This window comes from Antedon mediterranea, chromosome 2, assembly GCF_964355755.1.
Source record: "Antedon mediterranea chromosome 2, ecAntMedi1.1, whole genome shotgun sequence".
NCBI lineage: Eukaryota > Metazoa > Echinodermata > Crinoidea > Comatulida > Antedonidae > Antedon > Antedon mediterranea.
Genome location: NC_092671.1, coordinates 24,296,878 through 24,323,855, shown reverse-complemented (window position 1 = coordinate 24,323,855; position 26,978 = coordinate 24,296,878). Strand labels below are relative to the sequence as shown.

At 32.6% G+C, this 26,978-nt stretch overlaps 1 protein-coding gene across 1 annotated transcript in view; it reads right to left on the bottom strand.

Moving 5' to 3' along the window:
• Positions 1 to 26,978, bottom strand: part of LOC140040748 (phospholipase D1-like) — a 77,725-nt gene that overhangs the window by 8,690 nt on the left and 42,057 nt on the right. Inside the window, exons 4-15 of the mRNA XM_072086911.1 lie at positions 22,332 to 22,460; positions 21,459 to 21,570; positions 20,967 to 21,032; positions 14,653 to 14,711; positions 14,275 to 14,379; positions 9,660 to 9,812; positions 9,172 to 9,318; positions 6,222 to 6,305; positions 2,906 to 2,987; positions 1,916 to 2,026; positions 686 to 883; positions 277 to 517 (exon numbers count right to left, since the gene is read on the bottom strand). Of these exons, the coding sequence (XP_071943012.1) occupies positions 277 to 517; positions 686 to 883; positions 1,916 to 2,026; positions 2,906 to 2,987; positions 6,222 to 6,305; positions 9,172 to 9,318; positions 9,660 to 9,812; positions 14,275 to 14,379; positions 14,653 to 14,711; positions 20,967 to 21,032; positions 21,459 to 21,570; positions 22,332 to 22,460 (1,487 nt within the window). The remainder of the gene's footprint in view (positions 1 to 276; positions 518 to 685; positions 884 to 1,915; positions 2,027 to 2,905; positions 2,988 to 6,221; positions 6,306 to 9,171; positions 9,319 to 9,659; positions 9,813 to 14,274; positions 14,380 to 14,652; positions 14,712 to 20,966; positions 21,033 to 21,458; positions 21,571 to 22,331; positions 22,461 to 26,978) is intronic.

The following is a 26,978-nucleotide window of genomic DNA, read 5'->3' as shown; positions in this document are numbered from 1 at the left end:
TGACAGATAACAAAATAAAAATAATATAGCGCATTTTTGCCAAAGGAATGAAAGTCAATTAAAATATTTTTATTGTCTTTCAATCATGAATAAAACTATATCCATTTAAATACCATACAGAACTGGATGTACCATTTATTACTAAACATTAAAACGCAACATATTATTAAATCTCCTCAAATTTAAATGAAATATTCTATTGGCCGATTATGTGTCTCAAGTACACATGGCAAACAAATTCACCACTGGTTTGTCTTTGTTTTGGCTGGTAATTACCTGTAAATGCATCATGCGGATCAGCCACATCCCTTACAATAAAGTTACAATAATCCTTGCCAGGCCATAACTTAGGAGCACCATCAACACCCATCTGGTCGAGCCTTTGATCAACACTTGTGCGTAATGTAGACTTTTTAAGAGAATGTACTCGTAAACTGTCGATTCTATTAGCATCAGTCCTGGTGTCCAGTTCACCACCATCTATGCTATCGTATTGTAAGGAGCCACCAAACTGTTTCTATACCCAAAAAAAAAAACAAGAGTCAAACTTTGTTTAAAAATCCAAATTCATATTACATCAATTTGAGTGAAATGCAATAAAATAGTTAATATATCTGTCATGCAAAATGACAACTCATAGGCTAGAGAAATTGAAAAACAGAACAAAATCCATAAACATATTTACCTTCGTTGCATATGGACTTTCATGCTTATCAGTAAATGCAGAACCTACATCTACAAGGCGATGTTTAAAGTCATCCCAGCGGCCATAGCAAATGTCTAAACCACCTAGGTAGGCTACATGCTGATCTATTGCCACAAGCTTTTCATGATGTGCCCAGAGGATGGTTCCACCAGGTACATGGTCAGGATGACGAATAACCTGTCAATTGTATGTAGCATGCAAGTCAACTTATTAATATCTTATCAATAATAATATTAGAAAGTATAATACTACCCTTTCTAATGATTTGATGATTGCAAATTACGTCTTAGAATTGATGGTAAGATCCTAACACATTCCATTCTTTATTTTTTGTAAATTACTGGGAATTAGTGAGAAATTTAGGTACTGTATGTATTTAGGAAAATTGTTTGTAAAAAAGATTTTTCATTGTATTTAACAATAATATACATACAGTACATCTTTATTATGCACTATTTCAAAAACTTTTATTGTCCAATATTCATAAAAATTTAAAATTGGAAATTTGTTGTTTGACACACATGACTTGTCCTTAATATGAATACAAATAAAACTTTACATCCTGTAAAAACCTACACCCTTACATAAATGTATGCATTAAGGCTACTTCCTAGAACGCCATAACAAAACAATATCACGCTGAGCCATTGCTTTGTAAAACATTACAATTATTTATTATATTATTAAGTACAAACATTGCTGTCCATTTTTAAACAACCTGTCTGTGTTTTGCTACACTTTAACTTATCATCTATGATAGTCCCTAAACATTTTTAATCCTTATATACTTCTATTAATTACAACATCATCATGACTACTTGTATTTTTAATTCCAAAATCAATAATTAATTTTTTTGTCTTTTTGGATACTTGATGGTTCTTCTTATTTTTATATTAGGGGATTTGCCAAGAAAAACCGTAGTGAATTTATTCACTATCCTTAAAGTTGCAAAATACATAAGTTTATATTTAAAAAATTTAATGTATACACACATTAAAGTACTGTTATAAACACAGGCAGGACAAATTTCCGCTGAAACTTATCAGGGGTATTGGGGAGATGGGCTATTTTCTTCTAACGGATGTAGAAGTTTTTAGTAATGAAATATTGAATTAACTACTGGCTATCTTCTTCACATTTAAAAATGTAAAAGCTTCTATGTGCGATAACACTTTACAGACACAAAACATATTAAAAAAACAATTTACCCGAATGTTTTTATGTAGCTTTTGTAATCTTCTTTTAGTTTCTTTACTGTACAAACCAAGCGCCATCTCTACCTCCTTATACAGAAGGATAAAAATTTTGACTCCATTTTCCTAGTAGAAAACAAATGTTACATTATGAAACTAGAATGGTGTTTCCGTATGCATACAATATATTTCCCTGGTATCTTACCACGACGATGGCAATACATGCGTTAGTTGAAATACAGTGACATGATGTAGTGTGTGCTGAAGTTTCTTTACATTTGTACGTGGTGGATCAGTGCAATTTTTACTCCCAAATTAAATTATTATTAATTATTCCCAAAATTTTGTAGTCAAATAATGGTAATAAATAGTTTGTTGCGTATGTTTATCAAGTGAGAAACATAAATATTGCTCATTTAAATTAAATAAATTCAAGTATCAACATGAGAATGACATTGTCGTGGAATACCTCCCGACATTCGCAATGAATATACCGGTCACTGGGTTGCCATTTATCATGAATTTTATGTGCGAAAATATCAATTCCGGCCATCTAGGGGTGTGGCTCAAATAATTACAGGCATTTCAAATCTCTCAGCTTGGTAAAAAATGTTTTATTTAATTTACAAATTGACTGCATAGTATAGTAGTATTAAATGTACAGTTTACTTGTTTTCATAAAATGATCTGTGAATGGATGTCATCATCATGAACGTCTTGCGACATAGCTCACTTAACAAGACTTCTCCAATTAAAGCGATTATTGGCCAAAGTGTGAATAGACTTGTTTATTTTCCTTTTCGTATCAGTTTCTATAATTTTTATCCATATGTGGTTTTAGGTCATTCTCTTAGTCGCTTTACTTTTCTCACGAAGAAGGTTTCCACACCATGTCAGGCGTCTTCTCTTATCAATCTGCTCCACTTTTCCTTGTTTGGATATAAAGGTTTAAAATATGGAATGTGGCAATTTAAAAAAAAATTGCAATCTCAAAATATCACTTACTGCTTTTCTTTTCAAAATGTGGTCGATTCTCCAACTATGACCATGGAAAATTGGTCGTTTTAGGTAGATATCTGGATTAAGCCTGAAATTAGATAAAATGTTTTTATGGATAGAATAAGTAGTAAAATATTAATACCTGGATTTCTTTGGTATATTTCTATACAATAAATGACACCCACCACAAATAAATCTTCCAAGAATACACCTTGAGTCTATGTATGATGGTGGTGAAAATGTTCTGAAAATTGATTAGTCCGTTACAGGGATGATGTCCATTAATAGGTTACAGTACAAAAATAAACACCACTACAATAATATTGGAATTTATTTCCCCTGATAGAAAATGTTTACACTGAGACATTTTGGTGGTAAATGTTGTATTATTATTGACAAGCCATGCTGCTTTGTTGGAAACTTAGTCCCAGAAAACGCAAAGATATGTTTCTTCATTTATATTCCTGTTCAAATAACCAACAATATAGTAGGAGACCTGGAGATTATTGCTTGCTTAAAGCTCAGGTACAGGCATGAATTTAAATATAATATCTGGTTAATTGTACATAAATTAAATATTTGTAACAGAAATCAAGACGAAAAACCATGAATTTAATACTAAATTTAGCAAAATTCTGCCATAAAAACCAGGAGGACTTTTTTTCAGTAGTTAGGTAGTTTAATATAACCTAATGTAATAACATGTCTGGTGACTCCCTAGAAGGTGAAAAAAGATAGTGGATATACGGTGGATAATTTTTGCTATCTGAAGTTGAATAAAAATATTAAAAATGTAAAATTCAAGTTATATTACCTATATTTAGTCATCTGATAACATTTTTTACCACACCGTTTATTTTTCATAGCTTTTTAAAATGCCTCTCTATTTACAAAAGTTGTGTACAAAAGAATAGAGATTTTACTGTGTAATTTGAGCTATCCCCCCACCGATAAGAAAGTGCTTATTTTCAACAAGCTTGTGTAACACAAATAAAATCACAACAATTATGAAACATAGGGGAAACTATAGATCGATAATTATTGGAATGTATGATCAATAGAACTTTTGTGCCCGCCTTTAAAGCAGCTCGTTAGGTAATTTTGGGTGTAAAGCTCCATCCCACGGGCATAGACTTGGTGTGTGCCAAAAATGCAAAAAGGTCCACCTGTGCATGACCACTCGCAAGTCCATGTCCGGCATACAATTACAATGCCAACTGAAAAAGCGGGGATTCAGCTGCAGTGTTATGAAAAGTTCTACTACATGTAGCATGCAGCTCTAGCACATGCATTTGCGGTTCCTTTGAATGTCTAAAAAGGTTGATGTTGTCAAAGCTTGTTTTTAGACATGCTATTTGGCCATGTGATGTATTTGCAACCAGCTTATATAATTTCCTTGGTACTTTTTACCTAATTATTTCCCTTGTTTACTTGATGTGATAAGTTGTTAACTTTATGTTACAGTTATAAAGAAGATATTCCATGAGAAATTAGGACATACACCAAAACTATAGTATTCAATTAAATATACCACTAGTTCAGGATGCACCATCCAAAAGAAATGCAAAAAAACCAATCGTTGTTGACATCCTTGATGCACAAAATAATATTGGAATTATCATTAATGCTACTATGTCAGTTGCAGAGTTGAAAAAATGCAGTTCAGAACCTCACAGCAGGTGAAAAGTATAAACTTATAAAGCATCACAAACAAAGGCCAGACACTTTGCTAAAACAGCAAATGGGTGGCTGTCAGCGAAGTTTTAAACATTAATCACTACAACACAGATGGATGGTATACAGCAAACATGTTGATGGTGCATATTGTATTGCATGTGCTCTTTCTGATCGTGAAGCAAAGTGAATCAACCTTTTATAAAATGGCGTAAGAATTCTGAGAAATGCAGAGATCACAAGCAATTAATGTCATTATTATCATCAGAGTGCCATGTGTAAAACTGATGAGTTTGTTCAGAGTATCGACAAACCCGATAACTCCATTCCTGTGGTTATGGATAGAAAGCGTGCACAGAACATTGAAAAGAACCGGAAAATATTGTTGCAGATGTGTATCAGTATCTATCATATCCCTCAGTCCTTACTATACAACTACTGGGCTCATCCCTCAATATATTACAAGGTTATGCATTTTAGAGGAAGAGATTAAATATGAAAGAGAACAGGTTGACACTGAATTTGAATCATATAATAAAAGTCAGCTGTAAGAATGGGTCAAAAAGTTGGAAAAGAGCCATCAAGACCTCGAGTAACTGGGGGACAAAGGCACCATAACGAACGCAGATACACTTGCTGGACACTATAAGAAGAACATAGCAATACCCTTTTTGGATTACGTCATCAACAAAAATTTGAACTCACAATTTTCAGTTTTGACGGAAAAGGAGACATCGTTATTAGGACTTTATCCATCGCTTAGTTTCAAGAAACCGGCAATTCAGGTTCTTGAAGCTGTGCAAGTTTATCAAGATAATCTACCATTAATTACTATTGTGTAAAAAATTGTGTGTATAATGTGGAAGGCCGTTTATTCAAATAAATATGGTAGGCCTTGGTATAATTATTCCATTATTTAGTTTAAAATATGATAAAACACCATACATTGACATCGGTCAGTAGGCTGTTTTGGTCTAAGGAAGAAGGCCTTTCAACATGGGCTGAAGCATCCCGGGTCTACAAATAGCACGTAGTTAAACAGACCTGCAAGCTAACTTAATAAATCGGCTACCATTATTCGGTTATCAGGGTTTTACTCGATTTTACAAATATAGCCCTATCACAGTTCTCTCTGTAATTTTATATACTGATTTTACAATTTCCCCACAATATACTCCGATGATTTATGAATGTATTTATTACAGTAATTTGCAGTATAAATCTTATTTTTGCCAACTTCACGAAAATAAACAAAACGGCATGAATGAATATCACCACCAATGGCCAACATAGCTGGCTAGGCCTAGAGAGGGCAGCAAATACTTAATTAAAGTTGCCAAGGGATGACTTAGGCACCTGTGTACGGTTCAAAATCTAACAATGAAATCAGAAATTTTGGTTTAAAACTAATAATATTTTACTAAGGGAGAAATATGGAACAATATTGTATAGACCTGCTAACATGTTTTATATACATCATATATAAGCATAGTTTATATAGATATAAAAAAAATGTGATGTGATGTGCCCATATGGACACGATGATGTCATATTACTATAGTACTTATTTGTACATATTTGATAGTACAAAGCTTTACAATTCACCTCTAAGAGGAAGCCCTAATTCCTAAAACACATAATAACTTACCACCAATCAGTAATGAATATTTCTTCCTGTGCTTCTTCCAAAGAATCAGCTAATGACTCAAAATAGTGTTCACCATCAACATACCTTAAACAAATGTAGATTACAACAAAATTCAAAGACACAATCCAAGCTTAAAATGAATCCTCAAACAATATATTATTAAAAGTATTTTAAACAATTATTTATAACTAGCAGTAACACATGCTCTGCATGTTTTTTTCTGCCTAATGTGGTTATATGTTAATTCGCCTGGGATGAGTAATAGAAGTATATTAAAAGTGCACTCTTCCCTGATCAAAAGTACTCTGACAAATTATTTACAAAAAAAAAAAAAAACGGTATGAAGAATACTATTCAGAACTATTTAGAGCCATTGATTTTGCTGTACACAAAGTATTCCTTCATTTTGAAATTTGTTTGTAAGTGGATATGAAACTTTATTTTGTTAAGAAAATAAAGACGCTAAAGAAAAATTTTTCTGTGTGAATAATAATCTACTGTAGGGTGTGCATCAGAAAGTGACAACATGCATGTACATGTCGAATAGGAGCGCAAGAAGTAGATTAGAGGGGCATGCAGGTTGAACTCTGTCAATCAGTTGGCAGTTTAAAACATTTCAATGATAAAATATTAATTGGTAACTTATAGAAAGAAGTTTTGGAATAATAAAACTACAGCTGCTTACGGACTTGAAATCAACAGAAAAAAACTACATGTTTCGGTGTTAGTCAAAATTAGATACCGTAAATCTTCTAATAGTAACCCAAACTCTAATAGTAACCCACACTGTAATAGTAACCCCCCTTCTAATAGTAAGCCACACTGTAATAGTAACCCCACTTCTAATAGTAACCCACCTTATACCATAAATCTTTTAATAATAACCCTCTACTCTAATAGTAACCCATGGGGGACTATAAGAGTTACAAAATCTTATGATGTAGCCGTATATTGGAAATAAGGAGATAATGCATGTTGATTTCAGGAGTGAGGGAGGATTGAGTGTTTTTTAGTTATAAAATAAAGTTACAGTTGTACCAAATGTGTTTATTCGTACAATTTTATTATTTTACTATGAGTTGCTGACCGGAAACGTTCAGGATGGTTTACTATTTTCCAGGTGCCTAATTTAAGATTAGTAGTAGTAACCCACTACTCTAATAGTAACCCACTACTCTATTAGTAACCCACTACTCTAATAGTAACCCACTACTCTAATAGTAACCCACCCTAAAAAACAATCAAAGAATAATAACCCAGGGTTACAATTAGAAGATTTACGGTAAAGCTCTCGGTGACAAACGTAACAATATATTGGGTGCATTTTTCCTTGTGTAATATTTGATATTTTCTTTGTTAATTACATCAAATAAGAAGGGGGACATTAATCTAATGAAAAACACAACCAAAATCATACAAATGATCTCACACATTTTCTAATATTTGGATTCGTTTTGTGTGTGTTTATTTTATTCATTTACATTTTTTTTTATTTCAATGGTTTTTGATATTTTCCAATTTTTTGTGGGAGCTTTAATTTTTATCTTTTATTTTTATCTTTTTTGCTACTTTTATATTAAAGTGTGGTCTAGTTTTTATTTTTTTGCTATAATAATAATAGTTCATTCCTAGTTAATCAGCGCAAAGTTGTGTCTTGATCTAATCGGGTACCCATTTATACACCTGGGTGGAGGAGAGGCAAACATAAGTAAAGTATCTTGCCTAAGGATACAAGCAATGCAGAGAGAGTTTGATTCGAACCTCAATCTCACGATCAGTAGTCCAACGTCTGACACAATGCGCCACACACCCTGCTATAAGCGGTGATATCTATATTTACACAGTTCACAAATGCCAACTAGAATGTACTAAGCATTGATATTAATGGCCACTGTGTTTTATTCACTGAGATAGCCATGATATTCGACGTGATCAGTCGATACTGTTGGCCGGCTACCGAGACTAAACACTGTTTTTAATTTGGGGGCCTGGCATGTTATTTTAAAATCCGGCCATAGCGGTATACAACAGAGGAGGTTGTGTAGTTAATATGTGACGTAACAACTCACTAAATACATGGCCGCTGAGAAATGCTTATTTTAGTTTTTATCGTTAAAATTCAGGAAGGTGACTTATAGCCTATCGTGTAAAGAAACATTAGTGTGCCAAATGTGAGCATGTAACATTCAGCGGTTTCAGAAGAGATACTGTATGTAAAATTACGCAAAAAATTTAGCAGCATTAATATATAGATAATATTACTCATCTACTAGCGATTTGAATATAATAGTTCGCTACTAGAGGTGCCATTTAAAAATTGTCTCTGATGTAGAAAATCTAGTATAAACTGTTAAAATGGCTCTGTAAAACTTCAACATTGAAATTGTTGTTTGAAGTGCATAGCTCAAAATTACAAACAAACAACTAGGCTTTGAATTGGCTTAATATAAACAATTCATTTACAGTGTATTTTCACTATGTATTGATTGCATTGCATGTGATCTAAAATAGAATAGTTATATTTAAAAAACACATTAAGAACCTCACTATAGAATTGCTAATAAAAATATGGTTGATATTATTACCGCAAACTTTATATCAACATTTGATTTTGCCATGCAAACCTTCAAACAATATAAAAATATGGTCACTATCAAATTCATTGCTCAATGTTCTATTCACTATTTTCAGCAGCTAAGAAATAAAGTGGATTGACGTACAACTAGGTATGATTTCATACAGTCTATAAATCTAACACAATTACGATATTAACTTCACTGAGTATAACATTACTTATTCAATGTAATTCAATCTCACTCAATGATGAATTAGACAGAAAACAGAAATTGCAGAATCTTCTTAGGGTTTCTTTAAGGTTTTCTAATTTTATAATCTAGATGAATGAAAAGTAAATTACATACAAAACAAATTTCCAAGATATGGCACATACCATTTGGCATAACTTGCAGTACGTACTGGAGCAAATGAGTCAAATCGTTGGTTGCTGTATGTGTATTCACATGCCTCAGCCATTAACATAATCTGTACCATCCATTCGCGTGCAATGTGTCGATTACGGCACCTCACAACAAGATCCCTACAAACACAAATGAAACAATGACCTGACTAATAACCAGTCAGTTAAATATATGTGTTTCACATGACCAAGTACATTACAAACTTTGCTCTGTTTTAAAAGACTTCTAGTAAAGGAACTAAAGTACAATGCATCTTTTAGTAGGCCTATCCAATCATCATTAATTCGATTTCATTGCAACACTTAAGAGTTTTTATGACACTGTAATATAGCAATTATTCACAAAATGAATAATACTAATAAGTGTACATGTGTTGATAATTTTGCTGAAAAACCTAATGAAATTTGCAATGTATAGCTAGAGCTGACCATATATTTATTTGTTTAAAGTAGAAGGGTACCTGAACTGATTTGAGATTAAAAGACTTCTTATATCACCAAGATGTTCCTTCCCACTTCTAGCAACAAAATGTCTGTCCATAAGTAAGACAGCTCGTAGATGTCCATCATCTGGTTGCACGTAAGCAACAAACGAGTCTTTGGCAACAAACCACCTACACAATATATTAAATGTGGTTATTACATTATTTATTATTTCATTGAAAAATGTAACAAAGCATTTAATCACGATAACAGTGTAATTGACTCTGCTCTTTATCAATAATGTCATAAAACATCTTATAAATACTAAAATTAACCTATCTCTTTCAGATTAAGTAAATTCCTTTGAATAAATAATTTTAAAAAAAAATGTAAGGCAAAACATATATTCAATTTAATTGATAAAGCCTCCAGAAATGTACAGATACATTACCAAAAGCAATGCAAATAAAACAAAATGGAAACAATATAATACCTAGAACGCCCTCAGTAAGACTTTAAGATAATTAATATGGCTGTTATTTGTATGTGTATGGGGCTATTTTAAATACTGTTGTAACGGTGTCACATACGCCTACGGTGATTGCATTCACAACTTTTTAGTTGTTTGTCCATCATCTTCACTTATCGAAGATATGGTTTGACAGGCAGGAGTTATGTAAGCATACTTAATCTTATCTATCAGAGTATTAGCAAGATGGATATATATTTATAGTTATATGTCTTTTTATTTCCAGTTACTGTATTACCGAGTATATGTTTACCATTATAGAACTTTCAACCTTTATTTATTACATAATACAGGTGTATTCCTATAGTACTTATAACCCATCACTGTTTTTTAAATTTTTGAATTGTACTAATAACATTTATATTAATAAATGTTAAAATTGATAATATTATAGTTTTCCAGTGGGGCGTAAATTGCATTTATTCAGTCTAAACAAGAGGATTTTATGTCATTGAAAGTGACACCAAGATATATTATTACAGAATCTGTGACTTTTAGATTACAATTATCGAGGAAACAACATGGTTTTAGGATTAACATTATTCCAGATATTTTACAAGTTGTCTTGTTCGGAATTAATGGCAAAACATGATACAGTACTAACTAGAAAAATTGTAAAATTCTCCTACATAAGATTTCTCCGGTAAAAAATATATATATATATATTTGTGTGTGTCTTAATGCTGTTTGTGATTTAGGCTAATTTCATTACAAGCATGTGTATGCGAGTTTGGTGTAATGGTTATGTAACAAGCCTTTCAATTAACAATAGCTTCAGTTGACTAACAATAGAACAGCAACGCGAAAATCAAACGAGTGAATTTGAAAAGAAATAGGTTTTTTAAACTACTCGCATCAACAAACCTGCACATTAAATCAAATTATGTTTTATAATTACAAATCACAAATTTTAACTCTTGCCTCTTGTTCAAAAATGAAGTTTTTTGGACCAGTGTAGTTCTCGAGAAAATGCAATTTCAGTTTACTTGTTACTTTAAGAATGCTCGCCGGCTTTTGAAAAATTCTGTCCTATCTTTTAACACTAGCAGGTCTAAAAAAGTATACTAAAAAGTATACTAAAAAGTGGTCCAGAATTGGGACTGTGGTCCCAAATGGTCCCAAAATGTAATGGAATGGTCCTTGACCACATATCTATCTGTCTATTCATTTTGGTAAAGATCTTGTAATTACTTTTTGAGTAATCCTGCTAACAAACAAACAAACAAACAAACACACGCTACCGATTACATATACCTCCTTGGCGGAGGTAAATTAACACAATTATCAGTATGCAAATCAGTTTATGTTAAGATAAAAAGGAGAAAGTCATCGTCATAACAAAATACATTAAAAGATGAATTGACATATCAAACTCCATAGCATTTAATTCAGATACCATGTCCCAGTAGAACAAATTAAAAAATGAACGGCGAGAACTTCCTAGCCCTAGATGGTCATCTAGGTTGTTTCTCGAATACATTGTCGTTTACAGAAACGAAATAGACACAATGATTTATGTAGTCAACCAAAATTAGCACCCTGGGAACTACTTCCAAAAGAGAAACTTGTCACAAAATGAGTCAAAATTTTTGATTGATAAACAAACCCAATTTGTATTTTGCATGTAACATTAGGGTTGAGGGATGGGGAAGAGGATAGGTACAAAGAGGAACACTTTTTTAATATATTCTCTCCACTCAGTAGGCCTAACAAACATTTTTTTATTTCCTGTTTTTTAGGCCTATAAATAATATACCACTAAATACAGTAAAACATTTGCGATTAATACTTTGTTAAAACTGTCACTGTCATAGTCGATTGAAAAGTACATGTAACAATATACCACTATGATGTTTATATATTTTGTAATTATTAATTAATACAAACGTTGAGAAGCAGCTGTCAGTAATAAAGTTCATTTGTATATTATGTGTTTATAATCGAAGTACCATAGCTACTCACACTCACAGTAAAAAAGTTTATTTGTATATTTGTTTTGTATTATATTATATCTAACAGTACCAACACTGAAATTTGCAATTCAAATGGTGATCAAAAGTGGTTAATACCTATTTACAGTACTGTATAGCATTGCAATACTAATTATGTTTATTCTCCAAGGGCCCATAAACTTACCTATAAACTTATAACTGGACCATTTTGGAAAGCAGTACTGCGTTACTGAAAATGCAATCCAGTCAAAAGAAAGAATAAATAAATAAATAAATAAACCATTGAGGTATACCTCCGAGGTTAAACTAAATAAATTGGGATGTTCCATTCATCGCAAATCAATACATTTGTATAAATGTATATTAAATCTATCAAAATAGTATTTTTTCTTCAACACTATGATGCTGTACTCTAGCTGTTCAACCGCTTTTTAGCAATTAAAAACAATTATCGTAGGAGGAGGTAGAAAAATGCGAAGCATCCTCGTATTATTGTGTGCGGGTATTTTTCAAGATGGACATCCATTAGACAGTGTACCACGATCGAAAAACACAAATCGTTGAACCTAAATTCGTTTTAATTGTCAATAACTAATTATCTAACTCAATTTAATTAGTAAACATAGTTGGTTCAGATGGTTAAAATCAGTACCAAAAGTACGAACCAACTTTACATACCATTGAGTAAAAATTCTAGAAATAACTCGCGATTTATATATAAATTTAAGTAAATTTATATATAATTGCTTCCTCAGCTCCAAGGGAAAAAATGAATACAGTAGAACCTTGGTTTATTAATACTATAGTACTACTGTATAACATCATTGACATTCACAGCTGCCATTGCTGTATCATTAACAAAACCATATTGTAGAGGATCAAATTTAACATTAACATTAGATTCAAGAAAATCACAGTTTAAATAATGTTGACACAGATTGGTAAAGCTGGGTTTCAGAGCGAAATTGAATGTCCGAAAGAATTTTGGTAAGATAACTATAATTCAGGTGGCTAATGGTCTATCAGCTAATTTAGTATTCAATACTTTGAAATAAGAATTACCAAAAAGTAGTCTTTGATGTATGAAACATTGGAATGAATTACCACACAACATATTGAACTTTGTTAAAATTTCTCAATTTAAAAATGGAAAAATTTCCGCATAATGGACAATGAAATCACAACCCACAATCAAACCCAGTCATATCAACAACTAAAGGTCTGGTCATACAAACTCTAGTGTGATGCAGTTTTCCTGCTTTATTGGAGTATAATGATCCAGGACCTGACAGCTAGTTGTAGGTCGACATCATTATTTTTGTTGTTTTTTTTTCTTTAGATGTGAATATTACTTAATACTGCAAAACGGTCTATTCAAAGTCTGATTTGATTATTTTTTTCATGTTTTTGGGAACAATACATATTTAATAATTTAAATTAACACCAATATTAACTTCAAATCTTGAATAGCTTGGCTTTCATTGTTGTACCAGCTGCATCCACATAAACTTTCTGCATATTGTGTTTTATTTATTAATTTATTTCGTCTTTAATATTTAAATTGTTTAACCTATATACTTAGTATTATACTCAAATGAATACAGAAATAATACTAATAATAATTATAATAAAAGTTTTTTTTTTTTTGCAAATTAGGTAACAAATTCAAATATGCATCTCACCTTGTAAATTATTCTCAAGTCTAACTATGCTGGGTTATTGCATTAAAGCCAGCCAGGCAAAGTTAAGCTGGGAAGCTGTTAAGCTTGTCTTGTGTTAAACCAGCATAAAGATCAATTGCAAACTAATCACCAAAGGGGTCACAATGTATTTGAAAAGAATCTTGTTTCCTTGTTGCTCAGGCTTAGATTGTGTATACTCCTTCATGATTTTATAATTTTTAATTAGAAATGGTGGGGAACTGTAGCGCAGTAGTAAGAGCATTGCACTCGCATCCCAAGCTCCGGTTCGGTCACTGCATTGTTGAGAAAGTCAGACTCGCAAATGCACACAATGGGAGATGGGTACCCAACTGTCAGCAAATAAGTTTTACCTTACCTTAATTAGAATTTATTCATAATTTAAACAATTTAATAATGTAAATTTAAAGGCCAAGTATGAAAAGCTTTAAATATGCTGAAATATCTCTAGCCTCTGAATTAGTCTAAATACCTTTTGTTATAGTGTGCAGTGAAGCATTCAATACAGTATGACATACAACCACAACACCCTTGAGCCACATGATGACCCCCAGACCGTTTCTCAACCCATCCTTCTCTGAAAAAAAAAAAACACCACATAATTTGAAAACCACAATATCCAACTTAACAAGAGAATATACTGTAAGTGTAAGTCATGTGATAAGCCTGGGACGTGTTTCTCAAACTACCCTTCTTTAAAAAATTCACTTTATCAAATGAAACAAAGATTAAAAGGTAACACGGCCATAAACATGGCTGCAGTCGCATGCTCAAGTTAGTGTTTACCGACCATCATCCCACTTATATATACATACTTTGGGATAAATGAAGTAACAAATGTTTATCTTACTTTCCTTTTGGTCCAAGATCATTGACAAATGACAAATGACTAATCTCCAAAAATTCCAGCTGAAAAAAACGCAAACAAATCTTATTTAATATTACCATACAGTATAATATATACCCCTTTCACACCAAAAGCAAAACTGCGGAGGCATTCCGGAGTTGATGACGACGACAACGACAACAATCTATATATTAATGCTACTAAATGTTTCACATAATTTTACGTATCTCCTCCAAAACCACTGAAAGATACATGCTCACATTTGGCACACTGATGTTTATTGAGGGGCCGCACACGGTAGGCTATGTCACGTTCCTGACTTTTAAGGATAAACACTAAAAAAGGCAAAAAATAGTAGTAATTAGACATCTCAGCGACCATGTTACGTCACTGTATAAACTACGCAACCTTCTCTTTAGTGTACCGCCATGGCCGGATCTACAAATACCATGCCGGGCCGCTAAATAAACAGTCTTTAGTCAACCATATCGAATGATCGCACTGTTGAAGTTTTAATTAATTACACCTATCCTTGGAACAGAATGTATTTTGTAAATCACGGTTTGCCTCAGTGAGCAAATCGCCGTGACCATTGATATCAATGTTTAGTACATTCGAGTTCAAATCCGCAACATGGTTAAATCTAAAAATCAAAACTAGACCTCAATCTAATAATCTAATTACAAAAATGTAAATGAACAAAAAAAAATGGATTAAGGAAAAATTCTGACAAACAAAATATCACAACGAAAAATACACCTGAAATATAGTTTGGTATTTTATAGGCCTGTGTCCGCGTGCATCATCTTACTTCAACATCATGTATTTTTTGTGTTGATTTCAAGTTTTTATTATGCCAATACTTCACATCTCAATTCTATAAATTACCAATTCATATTCACAATTTTTCTTTAGCAACTTTCATTTTTGTAAAGTCCCATATCCAGTATTGCTTTCAAAGACCATGCGGAGCACGGGTTACTGATAGTAATAATAATAATAATAATTGTCAGTGTTCAACAAACACAATGCATAATTTAATTTAAGTGTTATCAATCCTCAGGAGAATCAACCGAATTGATTGGATATAATATTACAATAAAATGGTTGTTATTCCATTTCAAGACTGCTAGTTACAACTGATTGCAAAAACCATCTTTTACACTCTTCAAGAAAATGGAGTAAAAGTGCAAATAGAGTTAGTTATATCTTTTGGAAAGAAAAAAAAATGTATATTTTAAGAATAAGTTTCTTTAATTCTTTAAATTTCTTCATTTCATTTTAAAATTAATTTATTTAGTTCTCTAAGATCTAGAATAGCAATAATAATAATCAATATAGTTAAGTGCTTTAATAATAAAAAAAACTTGATACATAAGGGTTAAATATGTTTTGTATACTGTAGATTTTTTTTTATTTGTCAAAACTATTTTTCAATAATTAATATTTGTTGTTTTAAAGGCCAGGTGCGGGCAAAAATTTCTATTGATCATACATTCCAATAATTATCGATCTATAGTTTCTCCTATGTTTCATAATTTTTGGGATTTTATTTGTGTTACAGGAGCTTGTTGAAAATTAGCACTTTCATATCAGTGGGGGGATAGTACAAATTACACAGTAAAATCTCTATTCTTTTGTACACAAATTTTGAAAATAGACAGGCATTTTAAAAAGCTATGAAAAATAAACAGTGTGGTAAAAAATGTTATCAGATGACTAAATATAGGTAATATAACTTGAATTTTACATTTCTTGTATTTTTATTCAACTTAAGAATTTTATTTTCATGCTATAGCAAAAATTATCCACCGTATATCCACCATCTTTTTTCACCTTCTAGGGAGTCACCAGACATGTTATTACATTATGTTAACTACCTACTGTAACTACTGAAAAAAAAGTCTTCCTGGTTTTTTTTGGCAGAATTTTGCCAAATTTTGTATTTGACCATATTAGGGGAAATTCATGGTTTTTCGTCTTGATTTCTATTACAAATATTTGATTTATGTACAATTAACCAGATATTATATTTAAAATTCATGCCTGTACCTGAGCTTTAACAACAAACTGAAACTAGTTTATGTGGAATAATCATCTATGTTATTGTGCAAATATAGAAGGAAACAAAAAATGGCCAATATAAGATTAATAAGTAATAGTCCAGTCAAAAATCACCCTCACCATGGTATAAGAACGTACCCTAATAAAATTTCATCCGTAAGTTCTATGTATAAAGGTAATAACATTTCTTGATGTTGCGTCTTGCAAAACTTGGGATTTTACGAGAAAATTAGACTTTTATACCCAATTTATAACCGCCTCATGTCGTATTATTGTGTACAGCGAATGCGACGAAGCATGACTGAAATTACGAGACGCTGTTAGCACCCGTTGAAAAATGCATTAACAAAGCTAAAAACCTACAAAATTAATAGTTTATACAATAATTTAAATATAGTTTACAATAAATTGTATAATAAAATACATAACTTATAAAGAAAATCCAAGTACAAACTAAAATATTTACAAATATGTGTTTAAAAATGGCCTTCCATAAAATAAAGTGCGCCCTCACGCGTCATACTTTTATCGGACTTGTATGGATGGTTATACGGCACGGCATTACACGGCATTAATATACGAAACCTGGATGCGGTTTGTTAGTTATTGTCTTTTTTTACGAAAGAGGCAGAATATTTTATTATCACAAATTTATTTGTATTTTTTATCATGGAAAAACGGATTGTATATATTTAAACACATTACAACCTCCAATATACCATCATTATGGATTAAGTGTATATTTGTATATCTGCTGAAGCGTAATGATCTACTAGTTCTGCTGGTTTTTTATTTTGGAAATTCTTTTTTTTCACAGCATAGGCCTACTTGCGTGGATATCACAATGCATAGCATATTTTGAACTATCATTCGCGATTATAATCTTAATTAGAGTAAGAACCAATTATTTAAAGATAATCCATTTCACGTAGGCCTATACGAAAGATACTACCTCAAGTAGACCTACGTTCACTTTCCAACAATTATTAAGAGCGTATCAAAGGGGCTGGTTGGCATTCGTCTGAATCAACATTTTTCATTTTCCCCTTTCACCCGCCGCCACCCACCGCTGCCCCACTGCCAATGGGGAGGAGGAGCCGGTTTGATCCTCTCTGAATCCGTCTGGCCTTCACATCGTACCGATGTGTGAAGTTTGAGCCAATAAACGTCATTCATGACGATTCCTTAAGTTCGAAGTCGTCTTCCAGAATTCAAAGCATTCTAAAGTTAAAGTGTTTTTCCACTAAATAAAAGAGAGTGAGAATGTTGGAGTGTGATGTAAGATTCGCGAGAAACTACATACTGTATTACCCAATTCTCCTTTTTTAAAGACGTGACGTATTAAATACTTTCTAATATAAAGTTTTTTGGTGGAGAGTAGTCCTACAATGATAATTATTATTGGACACTTTATACAAAAAAGCATGTCATAAACAATCAGTTCACCTCCACGGCCTGAAAGTTCTAACTTGGGACAAAAAAAGTAAAGTCCGGAACAAAAGTTTTATATGCATTTTTATTTCAAATATTGTTATCCGCCGAGTTCGACGCATTTTAATGCATTTAAATAATATTTAAAAAGCTTGGGAGAAAACAGTAGTTTAATTTGTTGGCTTATTCAAATGCTTATAAATGACGTTTTAAACCTAAAAGAGGCTATTTTCCTCAAAAGTGAAGATGAAGATTAATTAATTAATTAATTAAATGTAAAAGAATAAAACAGTTAAATCTGTAAATATTTTAGTTTATACTTGGGTTTTCTTTATAAGTTATGTATTTTATTATACAATTTATTGTAAACTATATTTAAATTGTTGTATAAACTATTAATTTTGTAGGTTTTTAGCTTTGTTAATGCATTTTTCAACGGGCGCTAACGGCGTCTCGTAATTTCAGTCACGCTTCGTCGCATTCGCTGTACACAATAATACGACATGAGGCGGTTATAAATTGGGTATAAAAGTCTAATTTTCTCGTAAAATCCCAAGTTTTGCAAGACGCAACATCAAGAAATGTTATTACCTTTATACATAGAACCTACGGATGAAATTTTATTAGGGTACGTTCTTATACCATGGTGAGGGTGATTTTTTACTGGACTATAAACATGTGACAAGATAAAATAAAATAGGTCCTACTAATCCCTTAACCTAAAGGAATTTTATAGACATAGAGCATGTATTATCATTGACATTGGTTTAACAAGATGGACTACATTTACAAAAAGAGTGTACTGTGACATCATCACTACTTCATTAATCAAATCATGATGTATGGTTAATAATATTATAACAAATACATTGCATGTTAAAAAGGAAACACTTTCAAGTGTCATCCTGTCTTTCATTTATTTTCTCAGTCAGGTCTAATATTACTATTAAACATTCAAGTACATATTTTACAAGAAGAATACAGAGATAACAGAGAGTCTTGGGATATTTTGTGTCATCTCCCACTCTCCTATTACAATTTCTCCTGATATTTTGGGTAAACAAAAACAAATATCCTGATAATGCCAATTTTGTGTCACATCAAGCTAAAATACAATGTACCTGACATTTCTTCGCCTTTGCTACGCCAACAGTAAAATACTCATGTTTACTATTATAGATGTCAATATATTTCTATTTTTAATAGTTAGCACCTTAATTAGTTTTAGGTAATTTTTAATATACAGTATTATAGTGTCCTCTATAATTTTTACATGCTTTTAAAAATCATCCCAATTGTAGTGTTTATTTATGTAAATAGCCTACTTGGTCTGCGAGTTGCTTTATTTGCATGGTCTGCAGATGGTCAGTTCGTTATAATAACGGGGCATACAACGACACAAGCACAATATTATAACGTTGGTTATAGATTCGATACATGCTAGCCTACTGCACACAGAATAACGTTTGTGATATCTATTTTTTTTTTTTTTACGATATTTAATGAGGGTGATCCATCCAGCAATTGCTGATCATTAGGGACCCTCAGAGGTTCACATGAAGACTAACATTACACAAGATGCTCTATATAAACAAAGTCTTATTACAAGTCTTTGGGAGTGCAATTGTAATTTTGTCCTGACATGTGACGGGACTTGAACCCAGGACCCTTGGAGTGGTAGCCAAGCATCATAGCCACCAAGCCACAACTCCACTCGCATGAATGCAAAAATACACTTGACTGGAACGTTTGTTATGAATGTGAGAATACAAAGCACTTCACTGGATTGTTTGAATACTGTTTGTTTATTTTGGTACCGTATATTTCGGTGTATAAGTCGCACTTTTGACACGCAAATTTGACCTCTAAATTAAGGGTGCGTCTTATACACCGAACATAAATGCCTCACCACACAGATTGTACATATAGGCCTAGGCTATCGTCACCTCGTTTGCTAGGCCTGACTGATAGGCTAGGCCTAGCTACAGTAACTAACTAACGTAACGGCAACCTGCTTCTGCCTAGTTTTCAAGGCATTTTAGCATGATGTTATACTAAATATGATGAAAAGATTTGTTCATTATGGCGATAAAATTTCATTTGTAAACGTTTACGTACGATTGGAATAGTATTTATTTATACAGTAGTTATATGCACGATCGCCGTACCCGCAACGCAAGCCCTCTTGGCGGCCACATGGTGTACGGTATTCGACTAGTATATTCTCCAGGTGATTATAGCATGGACCTAGCGTACACACTTCAATTCTCGGATACATACATAGATACTAATCGAATACGATTGTCCGTGAAAACGTGTGCCCTCTCGAAATGATCGAGCGAGGCTAGCCCACACGTAATGTTACACACACGGTCATGCACTCGATGTTGCGGCTGTTGAGGCTGGGCGCGGCCGAGCCTAGGTAAGAAAAAACCTAAATAAAGGACGCCGTTGCAGATATAACAAAATATATTATTACAATAATATTGATTACAATTTAAAAAAATATTGTTTTGATGAAATATAAGGTGCGTCTTATACACCGACGATATAAAAAATACCGATATTTTACTCTCAGTTAGGGGGTGCGTCTTATACACAGGTGCGACTTATACACCGAAATATACGGTATATTACACCAATTAATATTCATTTCATTTCAAACAAACAGTTTTTCACCACACTAATATAATTACTGTTCGAAAGGTTTTTTTTTATATTACTGGTATTACTATGGTATTTGGCTGTTGGTGGATACAAGACATTCTTTTCAAATGAAACAAGTGAAAAAATAACATAAAATTTTAATATAAATAACTTACCGCTTTCGGATGATTTCTGTAAAGAGGGTTTTTAGCAATTCCTTGTAAGTACCCTTCAAGTGCTTGCTGCATTCCGATGAAGAATAAAAAAAATACATAATACATATTATATACATGTATGTATAATATTGTAATAATAATTCAATAAACCATATTGCTTTAGTGAAATATGCATTACAAATATTCCATTGGGTAATTGTTTATTGTTATCACTTGGTAATACAGTTGCAGAACATTACTTTTGTTTCTGAATTCTAAATTAAGATAGTTACTTCTCTGGATCTCATCGTGAAAGATCACTGTTTGCCATAAAAATGTATGACTTTTCCTCTCAACATACCTTTTTTTTTACAGATCTGCTCGCTGCACTCACTTGTAAATTGCAATTTTTAGTTATTGTTGCAATATATTAGAGGTATAAATTAGACGTACTTGTAATCTACTATATAGGGAAAGGCAGTGATACTCTAAAATAATGCAACCTTACTGTACCATTCGTTTTGGCATTTCAGATGATGTAATCATCCCATCTAGTGTCCGTGGAAAGTGCGCCAAATCTTTTGTGCTTCTGTTATGCTTGTAAGATTTCCTTCGTTCTATGTGACTAAACATTAAAAAAACAAATTTTTTTTTAATTATCTAAAAAAATGAAAAAAAATGTCAATGAATAAAAACACAAACATAACAAATCCAAATGGTTTGATAATTTGTTGAACATGAAAACAACTTACCATGTACATTATATATTACCACATAACAATTAACAATGTGTGAGAAATATGAGATTATTTGTATGATTTAGGTCGATTTATGTCTACTTTTTTATTTTATCTATAGGTAAATGTGACCCATTTCACACACATCACTATTTCTGAAACCCATTCAACCCGTTTGAAATAACGGGTTTCTGATGCACACACCTTAGATTAAATTCACACAGAACAATTCCAAAATTTAACACATCCAGTATAGCTTTTATTTTTTAGCTTACTTACAGATATTTCAAAGTGAATGAATACTTTGTGTATAACAAAATCAATGGCCGTAAATAGTTCAGAATTTCATTCTTGATACAATTTGCTTTTTTCAATTTGTATAATTTTTATTAGGAAAGAGTGCTCTTTTATTATTTTTACTGATCCAATGCGAATTAGTATAATCACAAGGCAGAAACGGCTTGGCAGAACATGGGTAACTGTTAGTTTTAATAAGGTAATGTTTTATTGGGAGTCTCTGATTTTGAGATTTCTCGAAAACAGACACTCTTGAGTCTCTGGTTGAGGTCTCTATCATTTGGTACTAAAAGTTAAGAATTTCTAAATCGGGAGAATTGATCGATGAAAAAGTCCACCACATGATTTTTACCTTTGAGTTGGGATAGGAACATTCAGTTGAGCTTTATATAATAGAATTTCCTCATGTAACCTCCGAAAGTGATTAAACTTGTGCTTAACATTCCAAGTAAACTCTCCATGTCTCACCTCAACATAGTACCTAAATGAAAAAGAGGAAGTAATAAGACAAACAATTCTACAACCACAAGCACAATGTGCCTATTGGAATATATACTCAAAACATAAACATAAAATCATCATATAAAAAGTTTTTAAAAAAATGTAAAGCCTGGGCCGGATTTATCAAACTTGCTTAGGAAAAAAAATCGTCTTAACTTTGCCTTAAATTTGCTTAATTTGAATTTATTAATCCTTATATCCTCTGATATAATCCCCCACTCTCCTAGAACACGAAATCGGCTGACTTTGTGGGGGTGGGACTACACACGGGGAAACCCTGGTTAAAAAAAAAAAAGAAAAATTGGTAAGCATCTGTACTGGCTAGAGAAAGGCCTACATCCAAACCAAAAGTCAATCTGGGACTAATACCTGGGGATGGCTGTTTGTTATTAAAATCAGACATAACGTAGGAGGGGAGATTAGAACCAAAGTAGGATTATATACCATATAGGATATATGGAAATACTAAGCAAAATTGGGTGCCAACAAAGAACAACTGCTTTTTTGTCTTTCAAGTTAAGGCAATTTGTTCTGTATTATTAGTGTTCTCTATGTGCCCCAGGTTGGCTGTTTAATCCCATTCACAATATCCAGCCAGGATCACCTAGTTTGTCATCTCAATATTTTGGTGGCTACAGAGCAATTGGTTTATCATGCTGTTTTACTAGAACATACTAGTAGGGCGGCCAATGTGAGCTTTTTCATCATGGGGGGAATTTTCTGTTAATAGCAGGCAACCATGTGGAATATATCCCTTATGGGATGACAAAAAAGATAGGGGTGGATGCCGCTCTCAAATTTCAGGTCAAAGGTCATTTTCAAGGTTATAAGGTCAAATATGGTAAAATAGAGGTTTAAGCTGTTTTCAACAACATATAAGCTAATTAAAAGAAATGTAACCATTATTGGATCATTATTGACATATTGCTGTAGATGCTGAAGTTCATCAATTTTTCAACTTACAAGTTTAAAGGTCATTTTCAAGGTCATAAGGTCAAATAGAGCACATACCTGTTAATTATCGGTATTAATAATTGAAATAAATATAATTTTCATGATAGCCTGGAGCTGATGGTTATAGTGTGGTGTCAAAAAGACCAGAATTGTACTGGGAAGATTTTAAACTTTTTGAGTCACTCCTGGAAGGTGTTCAAGGAATGGAGAGGATGAGTCCTAGAGTATCAAAATAACCGAAATTGGAGGCCTACTGGAATGTCTTAAATTTCATTTAAAAACGGTCACAGAGGGTTTGTGGGTTGGGAGTAATGGGCGGCATGGGCACATGCCAATATTCGAAATTTTTCTGGGATGGAAGGAGGTAACGCTCTGAGGTGGGTATTCCTTCAAGCACTGATATATAATGCCTACTAGCCATCTGGGTAACGGCAAACGATTGAATCACAACCACATATGCATGCTTTCTGTAACAACTTCATCTGGCTCTTTAGTTTACATACACATGTAACAAGTTCCAAACTGACTACTGGGTTAGGGGCTTCCAAACGACCCGATTCATTTAGGCCACATAGGCCTACTGATAGCTCTGCCTGATAGTTGGCTCGTATGTTTAGGTTCTATGATGTCTGTATTCACCATAGGCGAGTTTTTTTAATTTTAAGTGTTTCCCGAAGTAGAAATACAGGTACTTAAATATTTATTGAGTGAAGTGAAATACTTAATATTTAAGGGAAATATATATCACTAGTGTTAATGGTATATGGTCACTGAGTCTAGATGGAGGTAGCACCAAAGAGTAGTCTGTTATTATACAGTTCTGCTCAAGAGTACCATATATTTGGCAATATTAAACTTTAGTGTACACTGTACGTGGAAAGTCTTAATCTTAATCAATTCCATTTACAAGGAGTGGATGCGTTACAAATGATTTCTAGTATGACCTCTTCCCATAACCAGCAAATAATGACGTGCTGCAACCTGTAATAGCATGGAAGCTGGTTAGATTATTCTTAATAGGTTTTCAACCACTTTATTGTTCACTATACCAGACATCGTCCATACTTTTGAAGGCTACTGTTACAAAGTGCATATCATTAATTAACATCAACTTTCATGTATAATTGCAAGCTCTTTGTTATTGACATAAAGAATGTCTAAAAACTTTGTGATATTTGTTCTCCTCCAAACCGATGAGTGTGGCCCAAAACACATACGGAAGTACAGATTAGTACATTGGGACTATCCTTTCAATCGTGTCACTGCTTTTATCCACCCCTTTCCAATGTAATGATCAAATACAACAAAATGATGAAATATCTAGGTAACTTGAATAAATACTTGCATAGTCACCAAATGTTTACAGCCATGTTTACTGCATCCTATAGTGCATGACCATCATGTTTTTACTGTAAGTTTTCTTCTGGAACATCTGTCGGTATTTCAACGCCATCCATCAAGATATGTGAAGTCATATTTGGTTAAAGATATTAAAATTGGGCTATGATCATACTCCAATGGTTGATCAGCAGATTTTCTGTCAGTTTTTATATACTTTATCGAAACTGTTGCCTTATAGAAATCCGCAAAGGTTTAGAGCGATGCTTTCTCAGTGGCTCATGAAGTTCTAAGTTCTACTGTTTTTTTTCTTCCAATAAGTTGTTACTTTAAATATAAGATCTTCCTTACCATCTGTCAGTTCGAAAGAATATTGTGTATTATGTGTGATTCGTGATCAGTCTGACTATGTCATGCAGAACCTATCAATGAATTTAACAGCGTTTCATGTTATACCAATGATTCTATTTTGAATTGATCAATCATCCACTCAGTGTTTAGAATATTGGTTCTGATAGTTTAGATAGGTAAATTTGTTTACCCTTTTAACCTCATTTCTACAACGAATCCAATCGGTTTTTAAATGTGTTGGTAGTTTCAGAAATGACGACTTTGGTTGGCAAACTATTAAAATATATAATTACTAATTGTGAAAAAGTGGATCTCCTATCAGTCCTTTGTGAAGTTTAGGTTTAAAAAGTCTAAGCTGATGTCCTCGTGTATTTCTGCTTAGATTGCATCTCATTTGAAGGAAGTCTTCCTTGGCTACACCCTCGAAATCTTTTGAAAATTTTCAATCAAGTCACCATGAATTCGTCTGTCATACAGGGTTGTTAGGCCAAGAAACTTTAAACAATCTTCATATGAATAAGAATGGATAGCTGGAATTTGATTTGTCGCATGACGTTGTCCTCTTCAAGTGCGTTTATGTCTTTTTGGAGAAATGGATTTCATACCTGGACACAGTACGTAACGTAATGTTTGTAAATAACGTTAAAACCGTCTTTATCCATGTGTATAAAGGACTTCTTAATTACTTAAGGAGTTTTATATTTGTTATCACCGTCAGCCATGATAGCATAGATGCGAAGGCCTCAAGAAGAAGTCCCCAATTACCACTCCTTCCAACCTTGATAAAGTCCAATAGTTAGGGTTTTTGAAAGCAAAGACTCGATACCCAGGTTTCTCTTTCGAGATTTCTTGAAACAACAAACTTCAATAAAAACTTGTTCATATAGGGGGTCTCTGTTTTCGAAATTTTTCTAAAAACAAATTCTAAGTATTATTACATTATTATAGGTAATATTAATAATTTTTCTAAAAACAAATTTCTAAATATTACTGTATTACATTAATTATTATAGGTAATATTAATATTATAGTAAAAGACCAATCTTTTGGCACATATGGCGTTTCATACATATAACACTTGACCTATTTTTTCCGACAAAAATCAAAACGATGACTGGTGGACAACATGAAAAAGACAAATTTACAATGACTGGAAAAAGCCTATTAAAAAACTGTGTGTACTTTACAGAAATATGTGAAAACAACATTTTGAGAAAATGACACTTTTATATTTAATTTCCTATGTTTTTATGTGTAAAATTAAATGTTTATCTCATAATTACTACAATATGAAGCATCAGTTGATCTTCAGATATACCTTTTTGGATAGATCTGATAATGTAGATGATTTTCCGTGAATAAAAAAAAATCCTATATTTTGACCTTGTTTGACCTCTTGACCACATAAACTGACCTTAAAACCCAAAACTGAAGATGGCATCCACCCCTATCGTTTTTGTCACCCCACAAAGGATACATTCAACATGGTTGCCTGCTATTAACAAAAAATGCCCCCCAAACTTTTTATAGAGGACTTTTGTGTATTTGGCCTCTCTACTATACTGCTTGGATACTTTTGGGGGGATTTAAAGCAACATGAGGTACAAAGGTAATTTGTTTTATGCAAATTATTTATTAGGGCAAATTACAGTGTTTCATCCATACAATCTATATATAAATTATGCTTAATTCTGAAATATAGACACAATGCAAAAGCTTTTGTATGGATCTCCTCCTTGGACACCTACCCTTTACCTACTGTATCTATTTCATATGTCCCGCGAAACATAGATTTAGTAACATCACACCAATACAATATTGCTCCATTCTCTTTTAGGAAGATATCATGAAGAGT